General features: G+C 38.1%; 1 protein-coding gene across 3 annotated transcripts; it reads left to right on the forward strand.

The window, feature by feature from the left end:
• Nucleotides 1–255: 255 nt before the first annotated feature.
• On the forward strand, nt 256–24,430 carry cdcp1a (CUB domain containing protein 1a). Of its 3 annotated transcripts, XM_077205860.1 has the most exons (10): nt 256–430; nt 546–567; nt 3,817–4,026; nt 7,810–8,136; nt 8,228–8,590; nt 17,220–17,417; nt 18,135–18,512; nt 19,012–19,365; nt 19,485–19,578; nt 20,767–24,430. In XM_077205860.1, the coding sequence occupies exons 1-10, from the start codon at nt 422–424 to the stop codon at nt 21,143–21,145; spliced, it is 2,334 nt and encodes a 777-aa protein (XP_077061975.1). In that variant the 5' UTR covers nt 256–421; the 3' UTR covers nt 21,146–24,430. The 3 variants fall into 3 exon arrangements, with proteins under 3 accessions (XP_077061975.1, XP_077061960.1, XP_077061967.1); XM_077205845.1 differs by having other exon boundaries at nt 380–567; nt 7,810–8,148; XM_077205852.1 differs by having other exon boundaries at nt 380–567.
• The last annotated feature ends 1,598 nt before the right edge of the window (nt 24,431–26,028 follow it).

Here is a 26,028-nt window from a genome sequence, read left to right on the forward strand (position 1 = left end):
TGATACAAAAATGTTTTTTTATCACTATTTTCTATATAATTCTTTTATTCTATAATCTTCTAACCTGGTTATCAATAAAATAATACAACAATGAACGATATATATATATATATAAAATACAATTATATATATATATATATATATATAAAATACAATTATTAAAAATATTATATATAAAATCATTTAAAATCAAAATGACAGTTATGAGTATTGTTCACCAGATAACTCTGATGTCATTGCTGGTTCTCCCGCCAGCTCCTGCTTCTGCATGGGAAGTTGGGAACGGCAGCCGTCGTGCGGTTTGAACAGGTACTGTAGCCTGACCAGTTTCAGGGATTCTCCTGGATGACGAACCTTACCTGGAAGTCTGTCGCAAACCAGGAAGCCGCTTTATTGTCTCGTAGGAGCAGTGAAAACTTTAATGTTTGCGGTCAGTGGCGCACTCTTACATTTCTAGACCACTCCTAGGAGTTTATTGTCTATCATAAAAAGTCATGCGATTTTGGCGGTTCACGCGCTTTTCGCTTCTTTTGTTTTTTTGCCAGACGTCATTCCCGGAGGTCACAGGTAACATATTCAATATTCATTTACACTCAGTCTAACATTCACAGCTAGTATAGGCTACACTACTATCCATTTGATGCCCCTGTATATCGGGTTTAATCGTATTTATTAATATGCCTTTTCACTTAAAAAAATAAATAAATATATGGGTTAACAATGTGTTTTTCTTTTACCCATATCGTAATCTTCTAAGAAAGCAAGACTGAGTGCAGGTTGTTGGATTTTTTGATTGTAAGGATTTATATTGGCTAATGACAAACTTAACTTGATGTTTAAATCTCTTTTCATACAAAACATTACAGCCAATACAAAACTCTTGTTGTTTTGGGGTGCACATCTGAAACTTTATACATAGCCTATATATATATATATATATACTTTTTTGTATATCAGTGTACAGTTCTTAAAATAACCTTGTTCTTCACACAAAGAAAAAAAATCTAATGATAAAGAACCTTTCCCACATATAACCTTTTGTACAATAGAAAGATTGTGTACATGTTAAAGCTTCTTCATTCATGGAACCATAAATGCCAATAAAATATTTTAAGAAAAAAGTATTTTACTTTGAAAAAAAGTGTAAAAACAGAAGTGTAAACAACATTATTTATAACTTAATATGAGAAGCTGCATGTTTTTTGTGCTTTTATAAAGAATTGTGTCACACTCACTATGTGAAAAAAAGCTAAAGGTTAAAGTGGTGATGGTTAAAGTGCAGCATCTAAAATATATAGTATGTTTTTTTCTTGTTACACACTACTGGTCGGGAAAGTTTGGAAACATTATGATTTTTAAATGTTTTTGAAAGAAGTCTCTTTTACTCACCAAGGCTGCATTTATTTGATTAAAAACAGTTATATTGTGAAATGATTTCTATGTGATATAGTTAAATGTAATTTATTCCTGTGATCAAAGCTGTATTTTCAGCATCATCACTCCAGTCTTCAGTGTCACATGATCCTTCAGAAATCATAGTAAAACGCTGATTTTGTGCTCATTTATTATCAATTATTAGTGGTGCTCAATTGTTAATTATAGTTTTTCAATTTTGAAAACCATTTTTGCATGCTTAATATTTTTGTGAAAACCATGATACGTTTTTGTCTGGATTCTTTGATGAATAGAAAGGTAAAAATAACAGCATTTATTTGAAATATAATTCTTTTGTGACAATATCAATGTTTTTACTCTTTCTTTTTTTTGCTGAATAAAAGTATATTATTATTATTTTTATATATTACTTGCCCCAAACCTTTGAATGGAAGTGTATCATGGTTTCCACAAAAAACACACAAAAATAACAAAGTGAAGCAGCACAATTATTTTCAACATTTATTATATTCAGAAATGTTTTTTTTTTACTTGTTTTTTATTGAAAGCAAAAAAGTGCAATTCACAACACACAAATGCGATACCCTGGATGGTACAATATACATGGATACGTCCCATACAAAATACATGTCCATCACTCCCCTGAAGCCTGTATATCGTCCACAGAGAAAAGAAAATAGATATATAGCCAGCATAAGCTTCACAGTACATAGGTATCATGGAATATACATTTGGATGGGGGACCACTGGTCCATAAATATATCCGTTTTCATCTGCAATCTCGCTGTAATTTGTTCCATATAGTACACTTCCTTCACCTTGTTTTTCCATTGGGAAATTGTGGGGGGCTGCGATCTCAGCCAGGAGACTGTAATCATTTTTTTTTTCAAGTACAAGCAGGATTTTCAAGAGATGAAAATGATAATTAGTCCTAATTTTGTTCTCAAAAATTCCCAGAATAATAAAGGATGGGTCCAGTGGAATCTTAATACTCAAAACATTTATCAATTTCATCTTGTATGTCTTTCCAATAGTTCAATAATTTTGGACAATCCCAAAATATATGAGTGTGATCTCCCACAAGACCACAGCCCCTCCAACATTTGTCTGAAGTCCCACTGGACTTAGATATTAGATACTTTGATTTTCCACTCAAATTCTCTCAGCATTCGACTACTTGATATTTTATGCCCCTCTTGAAACATTTGTTCCCATTCCTCATCCGTAATTATTATATTCATTTCTAGTTCCCATTTCTCCTTTATAACTTTTGTATCCTCGTTAGCTTCTCTTTGTAATATTTTGTAAAAGTGAGAGATATATTTAGTAGTTATTGTCCCTTTTGTTACTGATATGAAAAATTTCTCAATGTCAGAAGGTGGCTTTTGTAAAGTTTGCCAGTCCTTATGTTTATGTAAATAGTGTCTCAGTTGTAAATATTTGAACAAGTCCTGGTTTGGGAGGTCATACATATGTTGTAGCTGCCGGAAAGACAATAGAGCTCCGTTCTCAAACATTTGACCCAACAGAATCAACCCTTTTTCCGTCCAGTTATTTAATCCGGGTGCTGGGAGAAACTCAGTATTATGGTTTATTCGAATAGCTCTACATAGTGAACCGGGAAGAGTCAGTGTCTTTTTAGTTTTAGACCAGGTGGTAGCCTGAACCCATTCATTGTTAATTTTATTTTTAGACCATGTGTCTTGGTTGACGAATGGAAGAGTATCAAGAAATATATTTTGACAGTCCCCTTGTTCCATCTTGTACCAGATTGCCTCTTCATCCCGACAAACCCAAGTGACCATTGATCTAAGTCGTGCACCCCAGTAGTATTTTTTTAAATTTGGTATATTAAGCCCACCAAGCTCTTTAGGGCACATAAGAGATTTCAATTTAATTCTCGGACATTTGTTTTGCCAAATAAATTTTGAGAGCCATTTGTTTAATGTAGTGAACGTGGGCATGGGGACATGTATAGGTAATGATTGAAAAAGAAAGAGTAGTCTAGGTAGAACATTCATTCTAATGGTTTTTCCCATCTTGCTAAATCTTTCTTGATTTCATCCAATAATTTCCCATAATTTGCTTTAAACAACTGTGATGATTGAGGGGTTATAAAGATTCCCAAATATCTAAATCCCTGATTAGACATTCGAAATTTAAATCTACTCTTTACATTAGTGGGTAGGTGAAATGTTTTTTTTGATCAGACACTGAAGACTAGAGTAATGAAGCTGAAAATTCAGATTTGATCACAGGAATAAATTACATTTTTGATCAAATAAATACAGCCTTGGAGTCCACAGTCCAGAGGAGACTTCTTTCAGAAACATTAAGAAACTCTCAACGTGTCCAAACCTTTGACTGGTACTGTACCTACAATCTTTATGTTTGTTTAAGAAAACTGTCTTTTTGTTTTAGGTGGTTCAGAGCTCAACATTGCTGTTGAAAAGGGCACAAGCATCCACATTAACACGAGTGCCACTGCTGGCATAAACACACAGTGCCAGGTTTGTATAAGCCAGCGGTGCCAGTCTTCTGTGGTCCTCAAAAGTGACACGCGTTTGAACTTCAGCTGTTCACAGCCAGAGAACGTGTTCACCGTGAAGATCATCAGAGATAAGCCAAATGGTGAGAGCTGTCAATTTAGACAATCATATTTCACTGGTCATTAACACAAAACATTAGGGATGCACCGATACCAGTATCGGTATCGGGCCCGATACCAAGCTCATGTACTCGTACTCGTAAAAATACCCCGATACCAAAGACCGATACTTCACGCATATCCTGAACTTATATATATAGCTTATATTTCTTAATTCTTATGAACACTCTTCCTGCAGTTATAGTGTTGCTAGATTTAATAGTACACTCTAATATTTCACTTTACACTTTCGGCTGTGATTACATTGTTACTCAGTGTTATGTTAAACATTTGTTCTGTGATTTCTTTGGCACTTTATGACAAATTTGATTGTCTTGTTGTCTGTGATTTCTTTAGCACTTTGACAACTTTGTGACAGGCAGGTAAAAATTACATTCATTATGTCCTTGGTTTTGCCCTTTGGAGGTTATTGGACACTGTGAAATGTGGGCTTAAATTTGTGATAAGCACAATAAAAATGATTTATTTTTTTAAGTTTATTTAAGTTGTTGAAAATTAAGATGCTGATATGTTCATTAATCTCATTGTGTTGTTCTTAGAAAATTGCCACATAAAACGAGAACCCCCCCAGTACAACAGGCATCGGTATCGGCATCGGCGAGTACCAGGAAAAAATTATCGGTACTCGTACTCGACCCTTAAAAAGTGGTATCGGTGCATCCCTACAAAACATGTATTCAAAGATTTGTTTAAATTATGCATATTTGTGTAATGCTGACCACAAATGAAAAAGTATTATAATGTTTGACATTCTATTACTAATAATATAACAGCAAATGCTTTTTTGTATAGAGTTTACTTTCTTTGTTTAACAGCTATCTATAATAAACAGAGACCGGCACTGCATCCGAAATCACATACTGGCACTACATTTGAATTTGAATGTACTTCGTGACCGTTAAAAAAGTATGTTCTATATAGTATGAAAATGGATAGTATGAATTCAATTCGCTTCAGTGCCATTTATAAATCCTGTCCCGGTGTGGTGAAGTGTTGGGTCCCACTGAAGTGATGGGTCCCAGCTTAGGACCCCATTAGTATGCCAGTAGTATGCCTGATCTAAATCTGTTCTCGCGATAACTACATGGTTCTTTTAATAACAAAATCTGTACAACGTATTGCGCTGATTATTTCAATAAAAATAATGTTAAGGCAGTATAAGCTCAAGTAAAGCTCAGCTAGCAAGCCAATCGGATAGCTGCATGCTATGCTACTATGTAAGCTAACTAAAAAACACTAAGAACGAGAAATGTTTAAATTTACAATCTATAGCTTCGGTTATATACTATATGCAACATATAAGTTAAAAGACGAAGATGAATGACTCGTTATAACGTAGTTCAAACGTCTTCTATAAAAAAGTGATTTTGTCTGATTTGTAAACAGACACTAAAGCGATTACCCATAAAACGTGCTTTGAACCATTTGGATTGCTTGGGTCCTAAGCTGGGACCCAACACTTCAGTGGGACCCAACACTTCCTCACACCGGACCTCATGGGTAAAGTGTCCATCATGTGCGTACTTCAGAGTCTCGCTGGAAGTAGTTGGTCATCCGGGTACTTTTCGCCTATGCATTTTTCCCCTCTACTATGTATTCGGACATGCTACTATTTTGGCTTTAGTATGGAAGTATTCGATTTCGGACTCAGGGCATTAAACTAATGAAGACGGAGAGCGCTGTGTTCTCAGGGTATGTTTACACGACAATGATGTACAACAAACCGAAACGTTTTTTTTAATTTTGTGTACAGACGACAATGTTGTCAAAACATTCCCTGTTCATACTCTGCAAAAACTAAACTCGACTAAAACACTGTTTTTCATGCCTGGCCTGTAGTTGACGATGTCACTTTGTAAAGAAATGGCACAGTCCACCTAATAGGCATGCTCATGACGTGAACAATTTGACACATTCACATTTGAAACCCGTTTTCAAAAGTTTGCGTTGTCATGCCCCCAAAACGGCGTTTTGTAAATGAATGGCCAAAATACATAAAAAGTTTACAGTTTTTAATTGAAAACGGTGTAATGTAAACGGCATCTCAGGTTATGGGGTTCTCAGCAATGTCAAAATAAAAGTTTGGACCGCCATTAAAATAAAAGTCCTGCTTTACAGAAAAAATTATCAGCTGAATCCGATATTTAAAAAATCATATATTGTCCAATATATTAGATAACCTCTACTTAGTTAGTCCCATACGATTCTCTCAAGATACTAAATATTAAATAAAAATATAATTGAACAAAAATATATTGCATTGATTTGACTGGGGGGAAAAATTACATTAGAGGTAGTGATGGAAGTCCTCAGTATCTCCAGCTCATCGGTTCTGGAACATGTCCGAAAGAAACTCGGTTCAGTGTACGGGTGATTCAAAAACAGGTGCAACCAACTCTGGACACGAGAATTGCTGAGCTGGGAACTGCCGCAACTTGAATATGTTGTCGACAAAACTAAAAAGGTGAAGCATGTTTCCAGAACGTACCCCTTAAAACCTCGGCAAAAATTTGTTTCCACATTTTTTTAGCTTTATATCAACTTCAGGGCTGCCAACTCTCACGCATTGAGCGTGAGACACACGCAATTGACCCAATTCTCACGCTCTCACGCCACACCCCCGATTTCTCACGCTTAAGTGTCAACCCGGTAGGTAAAATGCCTGAAAGATATCTACCTGTTGAGCCACTCGCGATCGACTAGTTATACCGCAAATTAGTTAAATATCCCGTAATCTAGAGTAAAGATATTGTGCTCCAAACCGCGCGCACGGCAGAGGTAAGCGAGCGAGAGACCTTGCGTGTGCAGACCAACCCCCCCCCCACCCCCCCCGTTGGAGTAGTCTCACGCCAAGCTAAACTCAAAAGTTGGCAGCCCTGCAACTTATTTAGAAATTAAATAAGCTGTTCCTTAAAATACCATGCAATTTTACAAACCATTCATTGCGTTTCCAATCTTTAAAATAATACATGATAAGACAAACATTATGTCATAAACATATTCATAAACTTATTTCCAACATGTAATATACATCCAATATGTAATGTGTATTTTTTTACACTTTCTGATGTTTCTAAATACTTACAGTAGGAAACTACATTAAGTCCCCCTGAAAAAAAAAGACATGCATACTCAGTATCTCCATCTCATCGGTTCTCAGCATGTCGAACGTGTCCGAAAGAAACGGTTCTTGGTTTAGTGTGATTCGAAAACTGATAACTGATGCAACCAATTCTTGATTATAACCGCTGTATCAGTGTACTGTTACCGTTCGGTAGTACACACAGGCTCAGTATCAGCAGTTCGTGCTCATCCGTTCTCTCAGCACAGAGCACATCCGTTCTCTCACTCTCTGTTCAGTGAACTGTTGGAGTTACTGGTGCAACGTATACTTCGGGGTATAGGTTTATTTCGAGTCAGAGGAACTGTCAGCACATCTGAAAGTGAGTGAGTTAGTTATGTGTGGATCAGTGCTGACTCAAGAAACAAACTGTTTAGAACGATTCAGTCTGATTTGGTGAACTGCTTCGACCAGTTCACTAAAAAGAACCGGTTCAAAAGAACGATTTGTTCATGAACCGGAAATCACTAATTTGAGGTGTTCGGCTACTTTTGACTGGGAGGAGAATGAGTGTGAATTCTCCCCTGAATGAGGAGCACCAGAGGGTTAAATTAAACATGTGCTCTTATTGTCAACTTAATAAATCTACGGGGTCTTTCTCTGACATAACACATTTGTTCAACAGTGATATCAGACATTGAACCCAAAAAACACCATGCCTTTCAAAAGTTCAATCGGACCTTCACCTGGAATCTGAAGCCTCCAGATAGAGCGACACTTCATTTGAGTTTCAGTAGGACTGGTTTACGGCAGATTCAGCCGACAGACGGATGCCCAGACAAGCACGTTTACATGCTCACAGCGGAGAAGGTCACTATTGGGAGGTTTTGTCGGAATGGAACTATTAGACAAGTCGATGTGCGTAAAGTTGGCAAACTTTCTTTGGAAGTGTCTGGAGGTCAACCTGTGGACATGAAAGCTATCGGCGTATTGGAGGGATCTGCCATTGATGGTAAGCGCAATGGTAAAGCTTATATATTTAAGCACAAATTGTCTAAACAAAGTTGTCATATGTGAATTGTTGAACTTTCTTTATTTTACAGCACTGGTTAAAATCCATGTTGTTCTCCCAGAGAGGAGTTCAACCCAGGATTTCTTTACCCCAAACACTTTTCCTGAAAATATAAAGACAATTTGGTATTTCAAAGTGCCCCAGACGTACTACACAGATGTGCGCATTCTGAGCCACACGGTTCCAACATGCCTCAAACCTGATAACATCCCTACAATGAACTACTTTTGGCCTGGCAAGAACAGTGTGGTAAAACCGCTGAATGGGAGCCAGCCAATGGTGGAGACTGGCGACTTTTATCTCTACATAAAGAACTGCAACATGCCCTTGCCACGTCCTCCATCGCAAGGCCTAATGGTGCACTTTCAAATCTCTGCCATCGCAAGAACAAAGGGTATGTAACATTTTTAATACAAGATGTTAATAAATTATGTAAAAAAAAAAAAGGGATCATTAAAATTGCATGTTATTTTTTATGTAGTACTGTCCAGATTAAGTTGTTTTACATAACAGTTGTTTATATATAGTCCACGACCACATTACAAAATAATAACTGAAGTTAACCAGTTCAAAAGTTTACATATTCCGGATTCTTGATACTGTGTGTCATTACCTGGATGATCAAGTCAAGTAACCTTTATTTATATATCGCTTTATACAATGCAGATAGTTTCAAAGCAGTTTCACAGTGAAAATGATGCATTTCGGCTGTTGTTCAGCTGAAGTCAGTTCAGTGCTGATTTAGATCATCAGTTATTAAATTAGTTCATTTCATCTATAAATCAGTTCTGCAAAAAAGACTGTCATCGTCCAGCTCAGTTCAGTTCTCATACAGGAGCGTTATTACAGTAAGATCCATAATATAATTGAATTTTAAGCGATCAGTGACTGGTTATTTGTTTGTAATGGTTATCCACGATTCCCTTATTTGTCCTGAACAGTTAAACTGCCCAATGCTCTTCAAAAAAATCTTCCATATCCTGCACATTCTTCTGTTTTCCAGCATCTTCTGCATATTTGAAACCTTTCCAGCAGTGACTGTATGATTTTGAGATCCATCTTTTCACACTTTTCACAATTGAAGGATTCATACACAACTATTGAAAAAAGGTGAAATCATTCACTGTTGCTCCAGATGGCAACATGATGCTTCAAGAGCTGGGGTTGTACGTGTTCTTAAGCCCTATTCAGACAGGACTAGTTTTCCATGGGGACGTTAGAGAAATTCATGTTTCACAAATGTACTTTGCTATTTTAATCCCGTCCGAATCTGCCAAGTCCTCTGTTAAAATTCCAGCACAAATTACCTACTGTTTTTCGGCAAACTCAACGGTCCTCTGGGAAATCTAACACTGTCTGAATGTGAATGTGTGTGATTGCTGATGTGTTATCCCAAACACTTCTCCTTGTGTGAAGTACCTGAGCTCAGCCCCAACTGGCTGAGGCGTGCGAGCACCAGGTCCCTGTGTTCGCATAACTGATCTCGAGACTTGATCAGCCAGATTCTGGCCCTTGGATGGAGGCTGCTGCTGCAGCACGGGAGTGGGGGCAGATGAAGGCGGGCGCCCTCAGCAATGAACAGACTGGGATGCTACGGCAGGCGGTCAGGTGGAAACAGCAGCTGTCTTCCTGGTCTGGGACACTGGGTAATTAAGAAACTAGAAATTGTCGGGATCTCTCATGTCAGCCAGACACAGCCAGAAATGGCATTCCTGGACCACAAGCCTGGACATCACATGACCCAGAGACTGCGCCGTAACCTTAGTCGCTCGAAGCACGAGGTCCATTGCGGTGCAAAGTTTGTGCCGAACTTCTGGATCGTAACCACCCTCGTGCAGGTCCTTTAGTGCCTTTGTCTGATGGACCTTCAACAACGCCATAGCGTGTACGGCGGAGGCGGCTTCCCATAGGCCTGATAAGCGTGGTTGGTTAGTTCTGACGAGTGTTTACAGGCCCGGGAAGGGAGACATGGCTTTCCCCGCGGGGTGGAGTTGGGGCACAGCTACATAGCAACGGCCCGTTCCACAGGGGAAATCTGTGTGTAACCCTTAGCCGCTCATCCATCAAGGTTGAGGAAGGAAGAGAAACTACGTTGATTTATGGCAGTAAAAAGGTGCCGTCCACAACTTAGTGAGCTCCTCATGCCTCTCCGGAAAGAAAGGTACCTGGGTGGGATGCTGAGAACCACCGCGAGTCATGCTGAGAAACCAATCGTCCAACCTCGAGGGCTCAGGACTTGGTGGAGGATTCCTTACGAACCCGATCCTCTCGGTGGCTCAGGAAAGCATAGCCATCATCTCTAGATCTGACTCGGGCAATGCTACCGTTGCCGAAAGAAGCAGCGCCGCTGAATCATCATCCCCAAAGGGGTCAGGCTCATCCTCCGACGCAGCGATCAACATCTGGTCATCGGGGGGAGCTCCAAAGGATACGGTTGGTACTCTGCCTTGAGACGGTCCTGCACGTTCCACTGGGAATGAGAGGTGAGGGTTCCTAGGGGGTTGGTTCCCCGAAGGAAGCGCGCTCACCTTGATCCTCAAATCACCCACACTACTGTCTGAAGTAACCCTCTGGGGAGGATTAGATTGAGGGAGAGGCATGGGGACCCCACCAATTAACAAAATGAAATCGGCCCCGCTGCAGTGCCGTCACACCAACACCGATCCAGTAGAAAGAGCTTCTTCCAGAAAGCTGACTCGTACAAAGTACACTTTCTTGTAGAGTGAGCAGACATGAATCGCTCAGCTCCGAAGCGATAAGCTGAAGATGCGATGAACCTGCTGCTCATTATATACCCGTGTTACGAGGCAAAGCAGCTGATGCAATTATCGCATGCCAAGCAGATTGTAGATTTGGCCTCTCTAGCGAGATTCCTATTCGTCGGTCGTCTGACGTGTCGTCAAACATGACCGACTGAAAGGGAACGTGCTTTCTTAGACATTCCAGCACTTGAGTAGTAACCATGCCCACATGATTTTCATTTGAACAATAAAATGTTGATATTCAAATTAAGTACTTAATTATTATTACAACATTTCAAGACCCCCCACCATTATCGCAAATTTTTTTTAGCTGGTATCCCACTTTTGCTGACTTCACCCAGGTTTTTATAATAAATTTAAATTTGTTATCAACAAATAATAAATTAAAAGACATACGTCATACGCAAGCACAGCAGATGACCTTCTGTAATGCAGAAAAACAGTCCCTTCCGAATAGGGCTTTATTTTGTTAAAGATATGTATTTTCATATTTTTCATTCTGCCCTTTAGAAGCTACATATGACATTTACATGTTTCCCTGAAGATAATATAAGTACAATTTACCCCGATAATCCAATACAAAAAGTTTTACACTCTTAATGCATATTCTGCAAGGGGTATGTGAACTTATGAGTATAACTGTAGTTTGGTGAATAATAGAGTAACCACCTCTTTAGCAGGGTGTTCTCTATCACTACACACTGTAAAAAAAAAAAATTACGGAAAAATATCAAAAATAACTTAATGGCAAGTTGTAACAAATAGCCAGCAAGCTTCTGTATTTTTTCCCAGTATTAAAATGACTATGCACAGGTCTATGTAAAATAAAGTTTAGCATTATACTGTTGTTGTTATTATTATTATTTTATTAACTTTATTAACTGTTATATATTCAATAACACCAGTTATTGCTTCACATCAACAGCTTTATTCAGTTTTTAATATTTTACATTTCATAGCTGAAATTCAATAGAATATACAGATTTCCCAGCATATTTGCCATATTTAATCAATTTACAAAATACAATTATAGCAATACCAGTAAAGTCACTGTGCCAGTAGAAAATAAATGTTGGAAATATAAAAATAAAAGTTTGAAGAGTTAAAAGTACTTAAGTAGTAGTATACAACAATAACCAGCGAATATACTGTATATCGTCTTAACCGTTTAAAACCACATGCTATAAAGAAAAAGGTCTTCTTTATTGTGACGACTCTTCCCGTCTGTCTCACGATGGTCCTGCCGGTCTGTTAGTGCCACTGTAGGAGGAAAAGGCTAGTTAGCACGGCTTTAATGAGAAATGAGCACATGCACCGATGTTCTTACAGATATTTATTAACTTAAATGTATGTATACCTTGCAAATAACATTTGTTTCAAATAAGAGGATTACATGTGTTTTAAATTATTCCTACCGATTTAACGTACTCCTAGGAAATTCATCTTCACGACGCTGCGGGAGGAAAAGACCAGAAAATGAATGCTTGCTCAGATATATGAAAGTCTGCTTTTAATCTTCATGATGAGTCTGTCACAGGGCTGTTGCGTGAGGAGGTTTCTGGTTTTTCCACAGTCATTTTAGTACTGTAATACTGATACTTTCCCAGAATGCGTTGAAAATCTACAGTTACACTGTATATAGCTTATACAGTAGGAAACTGTTAAGAATACAATAATAATGCTGTGAAGACTACTATATCTGCAGTTAACATAATCTACAGATTCAACATATTCTTCAGATTCTACAGTTGGGAATTGTTGAGAATACAGTAATATTACTGTGAAAATAACAGAAATAATTTACTGTGTAGTAGGGTGAATCTAATGTAAACAGATAGGCTATTATTTTACCCCAAAATGAAAAGAAATATAAGCCATTATATTTTACTTAAGCCTTTGCATTATGATAGTTTTCAAGATACGTTTTTATTGTTATTGATTGATTTTTTTTATCACTATTGATTCACCTTGATTACACAAGGTTAAGATTGAGCCATCTGTTGTGTCATTATGGAAAACCCAAGCAGTTTGAGGTCATGACTCATGGATGTGGGATATGGGAAGAGCGCTTTCATTTCTTTAAAGAGCCTCGGGGCTCACATGACATGAGGTGCAGTTGAAGCTGCTTTTAGTCAACCTTGCTGTTTCACTTGTTTGATTTGGGTGGGGAAACAATTAAGAAGCAGTCACTGATTCAGTGCTGAATCAACACTGATATCAGGCATTAATTTAACACTGGGCAGACAGTAACAGCAGACAACAAATTAACTTATTTTCAGTTATGTTCTACATGCAGTATGGATGTTTGTTTTATTAGTTTAATTGCATACATTGCTGATTAAACTTTTTTTTTAATCATGTCAAAGTTACAGTTATAGCAAGTCATATTAAAACATGTTCATCCTGATCAAAAAGGGTTAAAGCCGTTTATTTGACCTTGACATGGTCAACTTATTGTACAACATCAGTAAAATCATGCATGAAAAATTCACCCAGAAGGCAAAGTTTTTTCAAATGTGTGTAAGTGTGTGTAGTCCTGGTATTCCAGGACTATACGTTATGGGGACCATCTCAGATATGCATGTAACCCTCGTTCCCTGAAGGACGTCAATATCACCGATGTAATTGGGATCAAGCCAATCCACATTGGCATATTTGCATCGCGTACCCTACCCAGCCTAGCACAGGTTCTACCAATGCATACGAGTGTTATAATGTGTTATAACACGGGAAGAAACCGGCTCTACCCGTAGGCTATAGAATCTAGCGAAATTGTTCGGTGTCGCCCAGCCCGCAGCTCTACAGATATGCGTCAGCGAGGCGCCACGTGCCAGCACCCAGGAAGAGGCAACACTCCTAGTAGAGTGGGCTCTCAACCCAAGCGGGCAAGGCACGCCTTCGGTCTGGTACGCCAATGCGATGGCATCCAGTATCCACTCTGCTTGGAGACAGACTTTCCCTTCTGCTGGCCTCCATAACAGATGAAGAGCTGGTCTGAGGTCCTAAGGCTTTGCGTTCTGTCCACGTATAGGTGCAGAGTGCGAATGGGACAGAGAAAAGCCAGGGCTGGGTCTGGCTCCTCCAGGGGCATACCTTGCAGGTTCACCACCTGGTCCCGGAAGGGAGTGGTAGGAACCTTGGGCACATATCCGGGCTGGGGTGTGAGGATAACGTGAGAGTTGGCCGTGCCGAATTCTAGGCACGATTCGTCGACCCAAAAAGCATGCAGGTCCTCACCCTCTTAATAGAGGCCAATGCAACCAGGAGTACTGTCTTCCAAGACAGAATTTTTAACTCTTCTGACTACAACAGAAACAAGCACCAGAGACAATTCCCAAGAGGGTAACGAGTGAGGGCGAAGAGGATTTATTCTTCCCCCCAGGAACCTGACGACCAGGTCGTGCTTTCCCATCGACTTACCCTCGACTGCATCGTGATGAACACTAGAGGCTGCTATTGTGGCCATCAGCTGGCGCCAGGGAACGACCGCACCCAGAAACACACAGGCGAATGACATCCTGAAAAGGACGTAGTGTCACACCTGTGGAGCTGTTTAGGGAAAATACTCTTTCTTTTAATAGTGCTGAGGCACCCATGAATGGCCGCGGTGCAACATTAGGGAAGTAGTGCAGCCTGCTGTGCACTCTCAAGGGGGAACGCCCACCAAACCATCACAGGAGAATGCTGTGATAACCGCAGTTTTTGAGCTTATAGCTCGCGGCCACCGTTGATCGCACCGTCATACCAACACTGGACCAAAAAAAAGGTCTTCCAAGAAGCCCGCCGTGCAGTCTGTAGTACTCCGAGACAAACAGGAAGATCGGCTTCGAAGTGAAAGACAAAGGTGCGTGCATCTACTTCCGTAAAATGCAAATTCAAATCTCGCACGCCAATGTGCATTGGCATGTTCTGTATATACTCGAAGATGATAGGGCTTCCTGAAGTGATCCCAATTACGTCGGTGACATCCACTTAACGTCAAACGTGACTGACTGAAAGGGAACAAACATTTTTTTGGTCCCCAAGAGGAAACAAGCTTATAAGTCTGTCTAGCATTGTTTTGTAATGATCTGATGCATTTTGATATGTAAAGGCAGTCCATGTGGATTAAGAGATTTCAATCCTGTTTAAAGGCCCATTGAAGTGCCTTGGAACGCGCAGCTTTGTCTGCGTTGATGTAATTTCATACTACAACAGGAAGCTATGATGGGACATATTGAATGGCTCCTCCCCCTTTTCAAATAGCCAATAGCGTTTAGTTTACCTCACAGACTGCAAATTCGTATTTGACAGCACCATAGAAGCAAATCCGAGTGCCGATGACACATTCTAGTCATTTCATTCTTAACCAATTTCGGTTGGATAAACTTAACCAACTTACAGTTGGAAAATGAAATAACACTTTAGCGTTTAAGCAACCGAATACACATCTCCAACCCATATTGCTCTGTCACGTGTCAACTCCGGTCGATTTGGCCATGTGGTATTTTTAGCATAGGGGTCGGGGCACTTTAGATTCTAGAGAGCATTTGATTGGACAGAAGATGTTGAGAAGCTGAAGTCCACAGTGATGTCATAAAAATCTGTGATCCATTTTAGCGGAAGTGAAAGACTGTAAGTTTTGAATGCTTATATCTCCTAAATGCAAATTTTGTAATTGTTTTTGAAAACACCAGTTTATTCAAATCCTTAAGGCTAACATATTCATAATAAAAGCTAAAATATTACATTTTGATTTCAGGTGGCCTTTAACCGATCACTCAGAGATCTTTTAACTCTTTGCCATTGATGGAAATATCCGTTATTTGTGAGAAAACACTTTCCCGTCATTGACGGAAATTTCCTTCTTTCTGTGTTTTCACTGTTACATACTATGGTAGGGGTATTTATTAAACATCTTCTGAAAGAGGGTGAAAAATAAATATATCAAAATGTATTTGAAATACATTTATTTTAAGCTAAGTACTAGATAAGTATATTTATTTACATACTAAACTGATATACTTAAAGTCTGCTAAATTGGAAAAACTAATTTTGTTCTTAAAGGTGCATTGTGTAATATTTAGGAGGATCTGTTGACAGAAATGCAATGTCATATACATAACTATGTTTTCAGTGATTTATAAAGATCTTACTTAATGAACCATTATGTTTTTATTATCTTAGAATAAGCCATTTCTATCTACATACACTGCGGATCCCCTTACATTGAAATGCGCCAACATGTTTCTACAGTGGCCCTGAACGAACAAACGCTTTTCGTCACTGTTGCTCTTCATGCACAAAAGCAAGCTAAAGTCAGCGAATAAAACACTGACACAATAATGAATAATTAACAATAATATTCACAATAACATATCGTTTTACTGAATAATTATGAAAACCTAATTTCTTATTTTATCTTTGTCAAGAAACCTCATTGTTTAACTGGCTACTCTCTGCTGTCTCAGATGACGACATCTTTTCCTGTCGGCCACCGTAACTTCTGTTGGTTGCAATTCGCAACCTCACCACTAGATGCCGCTAAAACAGTACACCTTTAAGTATATTTGATTGTGCTAAAGTGGAACCATTGCAAGTATACTTTAGGTACACTTTAAAAATGTTGTGTAGATTTGAAAATCATGCTTTTCCCGATTATTGTTGAATCACTGAAGCTACACCAGTTACTTTGCCAAGAGGTCTCTTATTTATTATTTATTTTAAACCCTGTGAGAGCAAAATCAGTAAATTTTAATCAAATGCGATAACATTAACTAGCATTTTCGGGAAATAGAAACTCCTCTCCGGGTCAAAATAACCGGAACACAACTTGCATGGAAGTCTATATGCAAATAGAGTGAGCTAATAAAATAATTTCTAGTGATCGACCAATAAACTGACCGATATTTTTGGATATTGTGATGTTATTGAGATGTTCGCTTTCGGCCGGTTAACAGGAGTGTTTACCTACCTAGTTTGTTAGATTGTAATTTTCCTAAGCTTTGTCAGTGGTTATACACCATTTCTTTTTCTTCTTTTGGTGAATTTTGAGAAAATGCTTTGTAAAAAAAAAAAAAAAAAAGTTTTCTTTTCAATACAATTGTGTTATACTGTATCAGCATTTAAATTGCCCTGCCCTGCATTTAATCTTCTAGATATAGGTATTTGGATTTCGACACATCACAGTCTCTGTTCTAATAATACAATTATTTCATCTTTTGATCACAATATCATATAATGTTTATTTGACATCTATTTTTCTTCTTGTCACTGTTGCAGGGCAGTGTATAGGACATCTGCCTGAGAATCAAACGCTACAAATACGTGTGATGAAAAAGAATCTCAAGTCCGCCTGTGTGTTGAAACTGGATTCGGTCATAATGGACACGGTCACCATAGCTTCAGGGAACCGTTATGACCTTGATATCTTTGACTGTAACAAGGAAGAACTAGAGTGGACAGTCAACCAGACCATAGGTACTCAACTGTGTGTAATGATCCACCCCTCTGTGCCTTAAATAAGACTATATCCTAAATGTTTTGAGCTTTATTTCAACGTGTAAAATGCTCCCAGTCACTACTAGAACAAAAAAAAAACACCAGTTAAATCTATATTTACAATAACTTCTATTATTTAAGCAGGTCAGGTACATGATTTTGGGGCAAAATATTGTTAGTAGGTATTCCCTAAACTTCTCAGGTACCTTCAGAACATGATAGAGAAGACCCCTACAAACATGTTGTGGCTTATTGTGGTGATTAATTGGTGGTGATGAACAAATTTAGTGGTGGTGTTTTTGATAGAAATCCAAGATGGCTACCAAAATAATGGGGAGGACACAAACTAATGGGTTAACTCTACTGTGCAAAATCAAAATCTAAATATGTTACAAGACCCAAAGGCCTAAGAATAATAATGATAAACATAAACATGTGAATCTTGAGCAGATGGTGGTACTATAGAGTTTGACTCAGGCAGAACATAAAATGGTCTAGGTAGTTTTTAGACCCTGCCCAATCAGTGTGTGCTAAATTTCAACTTTCCTTCAAACGGCAGTGGCACAAGAAGAATAAAATCAAATTATTTAAAGTTATCATACTTGGTGTGAATCGGCCTTAATGCTCTTTTAGTTCTTGGCTCATAACAATTAAACATTCCTCTATTCATCATTTACTTTGTTTCTTTATCAACAGAATGTAAAGAATGGAGAAACTGTGCATCCACTCCATTCCCTATAACCTTCGATTACGAGCTACAGTGTATCTCAGGAGTTTTGAAGACGATCACATGGCACCTTCACGGCCCACCGAACAGTGCAGTGGAGCTACAGTCCCCTACAGGCGGTCTGCATCACTGTCTGCCTGAGGACAAATACTATAGCATCCTCCTCCTAAATGTGTCCCATATTAAAACTGGCATCACTGTTGGGCAGTTTTGTCCAAAGGGAACCATTGAGACAATCCAGATCCGTGAATCCAGTATTGCAGTAACTGCCTCCGTTACAAGTTTCAGTGGCCAGAAATTGGCAGCTAAACCCATTTTAAATTATTCATTTACACAAGACATATCAGGTAAAGGATTTCATTATACATTCATTATACTTTACTGCAAATGGACGCTGCTTTGTCTCTTGAGGAAAATATATTGCAAGTGCATGATTTAGTAGAACAAAAATGGCGTAGAAACTGTCTGTGAATCAAGATTTTGAGTTTTAAATTGACAATACCATTCAAAGGTTTTTACCGTTACAATTGTTTTTATATGATGCTGAAAATTCAGCTTTGTTCACAGGAATAAAATACATTTTCAAATATATTACAGTAAAAAAAAAACAGTTCTTTAAAATTGTAATAATATTACACAATATTACTTTTTTGTGTGTATTTTTGATCTGATAAATGCAGCCTTAATTAATTAAAAAAAGATTTCTTTCGAACACATAAAAAAAAATCTAACCAACCCCAAACCTTTCAACTGTAGTGTACCTGCTCAAATAAATTCATTGTGAGTAACTTGATATGAAAAATCAAAACAGTTATTGAGTTTTGCTGTTTTATTATTCTCATACAGAGCACTATATATTCACTGTTGCACCGAAAAAGGATAACCCTACCGTGTTGGCGACCCCAGTCTGGCCGTCCGGGATGAAACCCTCCAGCACTGTGTCCTGGATCGTTAACATTGATCCACAGCTTGAGAGCAAACTGAAGTTCACGAATGTCAGCCAGCCCAAGTGTAAGGGAGGGCACACAAACATTGCAGTGTGGACCATTCCCTCTCAAACGGTGGTGTACAGTACTAAAAAGGATGAGAATATTAATGATATCCTGGTCCCAGGAAGTTTTTACCTTAACATGACTAACTGCAAGTTCCCAACAGTACCTTTCAGGGCAATGATGGAGATCACACTGCAGAACAACACAAGTGAGAGAGCCTTACTTTCTTCTGTCCACTAGATTCCCACTAGAATGTCCATATAATATTGCCTATCAATAGGGGAAAAACTTGAAAAGATGAAGTGAAACGTATTGTCATGTTTTCAGACAAGTTTTCAGACAAGCTTCTGGTCATCATCCTGAGTATCGTGGTCATCGCGTTAATGATCATAACAGCCATGGTGATTTGGATTGTTCTCAGGTGAGTCTTCCAAAAACATATTTTAAATATAGTTAAAAGCAGCATTTACAATGGTTCAGCACTCTAAGGCCTTTAGGCGCATTTGAAAAAAAATATGTTAAGTGTTATTAAACAAGCCAATCACCTAAATAAGAGATGAAAAAATACAATTTTCAGGTAATTTATAGCACCATCCTGACCTCTATAAAAGTTTACATGCTTATTAAGAATCCTATGTCGCATGTCCCTTAATTTCATGAAGGTTTGAGGTTTTGTAGGAATAATCAGCTTCAGGGTAAACTGTATGGGTCACATCCATTTTGAAATGACTACTATAGCCATCTGAATACTACAGTTAAACAATTTTTTAATAGTTATTAATCTGGGGAGTCTCGAGATATGTACTAAACTAGTTTTATTGAGGTTGGACAAAAAAAACTTTGTAATTTGTGTATTTTGTAAAATACAAAAGTATTTTTTTTCTTGAGGTAAAGTTTTTCAGATTGAGATCCAACAAATTATTTAAATGATGCGTATGTGTGAAATATCTCATAAAATACAATCAGCATACAAGGTTCACACATGTAAAATGTGTGAACTTTGGCGCCTATTTGATGGTAATTTCTTTTAAAATTCTCACTATCTTTGGTGGCCATGAGTCAAAACGGGTCCACTGAGTTTTATTTTGATCGACCTCTGTTAACCTTGTCTAATAGCTTCTGATTGTTGATTGGCTGATTGGTAGCCATATTTTTAAAGTCAGTGTCCTCATAGACAATGATGGCACCTTGGACAAAGACACTGAATGCCAATTGTTAAGAAAGTCTGGACAACTGTTGCATAGTTATATCCATTTCCATTTTTTTTCAGTTATAGCACCACCAAATGGCCAAAAGCTGCAATTTTGTTCATATTACATGTAAATGAGCCCATACACGTGTGCACCAAGTTTGGTGAAATTATCTCATTCCATTTATGAGTTATAGCCATTTAAGTGAAAGTGATATATTAAGCCAAGCTCTCTTCAAACTTTGGCATGTGTTTTTTTTTGTTTGTTTTGTTTTTTGGGATAATTATTGATATTAGGTCTCCAGAGAATTTTTCTGCACTGGTTTGGTTCCGATTGGGATCTGTGCTTTGTTTTTGAAATCCTAACAAGTATTATTCTGTAATATTTGATTCTTAACAAAGCAACTTAATATTGCACAGGAAAAAGAAGAGGAATAAGGCTCCCCCAGTGTCCGTCTACAATCCCAATCAGCATGCGTTCCTTCCAGGCCTCCATGGTGTCCCCAAAACACAGGAGGAGGAGGAAGATGCTCACACTTATGAGTACATAGATGATACTCTAGTATATTCTCATCTGCTTAAACATGATGCTAAAAATGAAGAATGTACAGATGAGAGCAGCCCAGCTTTACCTGACAGACCAGTCAGAAAAGGTAAAATCCTAGTCACTAAAGGCAGCGCGTTGGTTGACAATGAGCTCAATGGTTATAATCAGGGACCGTCAACTACATCTGGCTCACCAAAGTCTGCCATCAAAACCTCTGAGGAAGGGGCCTATGAAACCAGACTGTGTGTGTGAGAGAAATAAGGCCTTGATGGAATTTAATTTTGTACTGTAAAATGATTTTTTTTAGGTGTGTACGACATTTATATATTTAGTGATTTCATGTTTGAACATTTTGCTTGTTTTAAATATTGTATGGTTTTGATATTAAAACGTCTACATTCATTTGCACAATGTGAAGTTAGAGATACATTTTCTAGAAAAAAAAACTGATTGTTTTTAGAAATGTTATTATATTGCAAAGCATTCTCTGTTTCCTTTAACCTAGTGACATCACTGGTGAATGTGTGAGCGTTGACTCAATCGCATGGGAAAATAACTATTTCACTAGTCGGTGATTTCATATGAATTTGTACGATTGAAATTGTACCAAAACATATACAGTATATATATTTTTTGATAACACTTTACAAAAAGGTTCAGTAGTTAATATTAGCTAATGTATTTAATAACATAAACTATAACAATGAGCAATACATTTGTTACAGTATTTATTCATCTTTGTTAAAGCCGTTGTTTTTCCTCTTTGTCGCCATCTCTGTTCGAAATCTGCAAATTGCAGTTTTTCACGGAATTATCAACTTTACGTGGGTTGTGCCTCGGCACGGCACAGCGCGGATGAATCCAATGTTTTGAGGAGAATGTACTGCTGTCAGTCGGTGTGGATACTGGCATTCACAATCACAGATTATACTTTTTGGAAGTGTGACCAACATAAGAATTTTCACCGGAAGTAACATCCACTTTTGTTCTGACAAACAATGAGGAAAAAAAACATTACAGTAAATCGGGCTGATTAAATCCAACGATTGCTTATATCAAATTTGTTCAGTTTACCTTTCTTTAAAAAAAGGGGGGGCAGTCCTCCTTTGGCCAATGAACAAACAGTGTATGATTATGATTTAGGCAGCATTATAGGTCAGAAGTCAGATTGGATCAGAACTTTCACAATATTTATCCAGTTCATCTGGTTGGGGGTCGGAGTCATCACGCCGGTATGGAGATGAGTTTGTTGAGGTGTCCATGAGGCCTTCACAGTGTTGATGAGGCTGACACTTCAGGGATGCAATCTCGTCGTGTCCATGCGATGGTCCTTCCTCAGATCTGGATACGGCCTGGATCCGGCAGAGTGCGGTAAACCTCGGGATAAACAGAGAGACTAACATTAGCGTAGACGCCATCCTTCTTATGATGTACAAAGTAGATCAGGATTTATGGGAAGTGTTCCCAGTTCCAGCTGATCTAAACTATGCAGCCTTCTATGAATTATAGAAGTCTATAATGTGTTATGTGTATGCTAAGCCAAAGAGATGTGTTTTTAGTCTAGCTTTGAACTGACAGACTGTGTCTGCTTCCCAGACCATGTTAGGAAGATTGTTCCAAAATTTTGTGCTAAATAGGAAAAGGATCTACCGCCAGTAGTCGATTTTGATATTCTAGGTATTATCAACTGGCCAGAACTTTGAGATCGCAATAGACGTGAAGGACTATAATGCGTTAAGAGCTTGCTCAAGTACTGGGGAGCTAAACCATTTAGTGCTTTGTACTGTAAGTAATCAGCAATATTTTAAAATGTATACAATGTTTAAATGTTTTTTTTCATGTTTTTGTTTTTATTTATTACTGTACTTAAACTAGAACTGGTTGCTTTATGATGATTGAAATCGTGAAATAGCCATAAACAACTGCAAAATGATACTTTTTCTAATCGTGGCGCCATCTGCAGGACACACTTAGCCTAGCTAGGGTTCAAAGCGTAAAATGCGAGTTAAAATCGGCGTTGAAAAGCTGTTACGCGCCAGTTGCCCAAGAAACCTTTTTTTAATGAATTTTGACAATGCATTGTTGTGAGAATGTGATATTGCTTAGTGCGATCATCAAATCGCAAAAGTTGTGATGTAATTATATAATTATATAGTATTGCGCGCTGCATATTTCAGAGTAAAGCACAGCACTGTGTTCATTTTAAGTGTTGATTAAAGGCGGAGTATGTGATTTGGAAAACGACCGGCAGATTTTGAAAATACACAATTCAAATAGTCCTACCTTCTTTCCTCCAACGCTGGCTCTGACTCCACCCATTCGAAGAACATGGACGCGCAATCATGCACGAGCGAAAACTCAGATTGTAATGACGATTTACTACTAATCATGGAACCGGCATTATTGACGAGATGCGCATGCGTCACGAGCTTTGAGTATGCGCACAAAGGGGGTCGCGCGCTGGGGGGAGGGAGGATGGTACGACTGTTTGATTGACGAACTTACTGTCCAATGATTCCAGGTGGTCTTGGAAATGATTGGCTGGAGTTTTTCGAGTTTTGCCCCTTCCACAGATGATTAAATTGCTTAATTTTCATTTCAGTAACTCAGTGGCTGTAAATGGGTTAGGAATAGGATTTCAAGTTATTTTGAAAAAATTGACAAAAAAGAGAATCACATACCCCACCTTTAACATTGCTACTCTGTGTGTTTGAGTCGCTAATAAATTCCATTTAGGAGTGCAACATGCATCAACCATCTTCCCAAATTCATAATGATAATCATTTACAAATATGTTGTCAACAAAGTGAAGCGTTAAGGTCTCTCTGCAGTGATCACATTCCTGAACGACAAAGACATTCAGTTAGAATGGGGCAGATTCAACCAGACCTGACTACAAAATATTTCAATTTTAACTTTTGTTTTAAGGCTTTAGCACTGTTTGTGCTAAATTATTTTCAAATTTAGATATTCAACAACGGCCTAGAATCAGCAATGGCTTGTGTCATTTTGGAAGCATAAGTCGAATTGAAAAGCATCAAACCACACAGGAACTGCTAGTCATCTATTCGCCATTAATGAAAGAAAATTAATGAAATACAAAAAATTCACTGGTCTTTCATTTCTATATTCTATCTGAAGAGATGTTTAAATGGTCCTTGTAACACCACGACTTGGGTCTGAAATGTCTGGCCTTAGACATCACAGCATCTCATTGGGATGTGAAACAGAGCTGTGGTCTGTACTAAATGTTCAACAATATTATTGAATTGACTGCAATGACTTTATTGGATGAGAACTGAACTGAGTTGCTTTATAGATGAAACTCTAGTTTATAAATTGATTATCTTTACAACAGAACTGAATCAACACTGAACTGACCTCAGCTGAGCAATGACACTATTTTCTTTTAGAGCTGCTGTACAGCCGAAATTAATTCTGTTTACATCATTGAATCATTGTCATATCACTGTAAAACTGCTTTGAAACAATCTGTTTTGTATAAAGCGCTAGATAAATAAAGGTGACTTGACTTTATTCATTAGTAATGCTCTAAACGTTCAAGTGCAGGAGAACATGGGAATTGCTTGACTCAGATAAACATTTGGATGTTGCAGATGAACATGTAAGACTGAATTTGAGGATTATTTTCAGTGAATTCCTTGATGCACTTGAGGTTTATTTCCACTGAATAATTTTCACACTGTTACACATGGGTGCAATAAGCTCCATTTCCAGAAGTATGTTATGTAATACTTTTCTCATGATCTTGCACAAGCCTTGTAATATGACAGTCTATTGTGTTTCTGTTATTGTCAATACAAGTAAAGAAGCCATTACAGAGACAGAAAAACATTTGCAGGAATTACACATTTTAAAAAGAAGAATTGAAAAAGGAAAAATGTGTGCTTTCCAAGCCAATCTCATGAGAAAACATGACTATTTTACGTTTTTAAGTTGGCCATTTTGTATAAATTTTTAAAATTGTATTTACTTTTTTATAAAAAGCATGAAGGTCTATCCCAAACCTAACCCTAAGCAGATCTTACAAAACCATACAAATGAGATTGTACAAATTCAAAAGAATTTGCTAACATGTAAAACAGTTCAAATTTACCATAAGAGTTTTTGTCTTCACTTTTTACGTAAATGCACAGTTCCTGTTAGTTTACATAATAATAATAATAATTAAAAATGGATTACAATACAGTATGTATTTTTGTCAATATAAACTAATTTGTGAACATACTTGTAAACATAACTATGATGATGGATATAATAAAGATCCAATAGGGTTCTACACATTGTACTGTTTACACTTAAAAATAATTATTGGCACCGATGGTTCCATGAAGAACCGTTAACATGTAACCTTTCCATTCCACAAGGCTCTTTGAAGTGGAAAATGCTCTTAAAGGCAGGGTAGGTAGGATTGAGAAACTAGCAGAAAACTGCTGGATTTTGAATGTATCCAACAGAGAAACTCCCACCCCCTTCCTGCTGGGCTCCTTCCAAAGCCACACCCCCAAAACACATGAACGCGTGATGCCGACCACTCAGCTGGAGGACGCGTTTACCAGCACCGAGCGGAGAGGAGCGCAGTGCATGGAGTGACATCACCTTTTTTTGCCTGCGCTGACTGTATATGCAGGTACCGGTGGCAATGGGAAATTTTGACTGCTCTTTCTCTGCCATAATTGTGAGACTTCGTGGCTTGCGGTCGGTACGCGCCTCTCCTCTTCCGAAATGAGCGAGTCAACCGAGTGCGCGCATGTGGGCAGCTCCTGTTGCAGAAGGGCTGGTAGTCATAGCAACGAGGGAGAGTGACAGTCGCCCAGCCAATCAGAGCACTCGGTCCGAATGGAATAATGAGCTGTGTTTATTGCAACCCTGAGAGGACTAGAGACACTCTATTTTTATAAACACCTTTTTAGAGTACTTGCATTTTAGATATGCATTGGTATATAAAGACAGTTTAAACAAATTTGGCAAAAAGTGTTTTAGAAACACAATTGCCTACCCTGCCTTTAACACTAATGCCGGGGACACACTTAAACACTAGCTGAAACATTCTAAGACTGAACTGAACACACTTACAGACTTTTCAACGACTGTAGCAGATTATAAACAACGAC

The sequence above is a fragment of the Siphateles boraxobius genome, unplaced genomic scaffold (genome assembly GCF_051911475.1).
Source record: "Siphateles boraxobius isolate OS27281-9 unplaced genomic scaffold, OSU_SipBor_1 12, whole genome shotgun sequence".
Classification (NCBI taxonomy): Eukaryota; Metazoa; Chordata; class Actinopteri; order Cypriniformes; family Leuciscidae; genus Siphateles; species Siphateles boraxobius.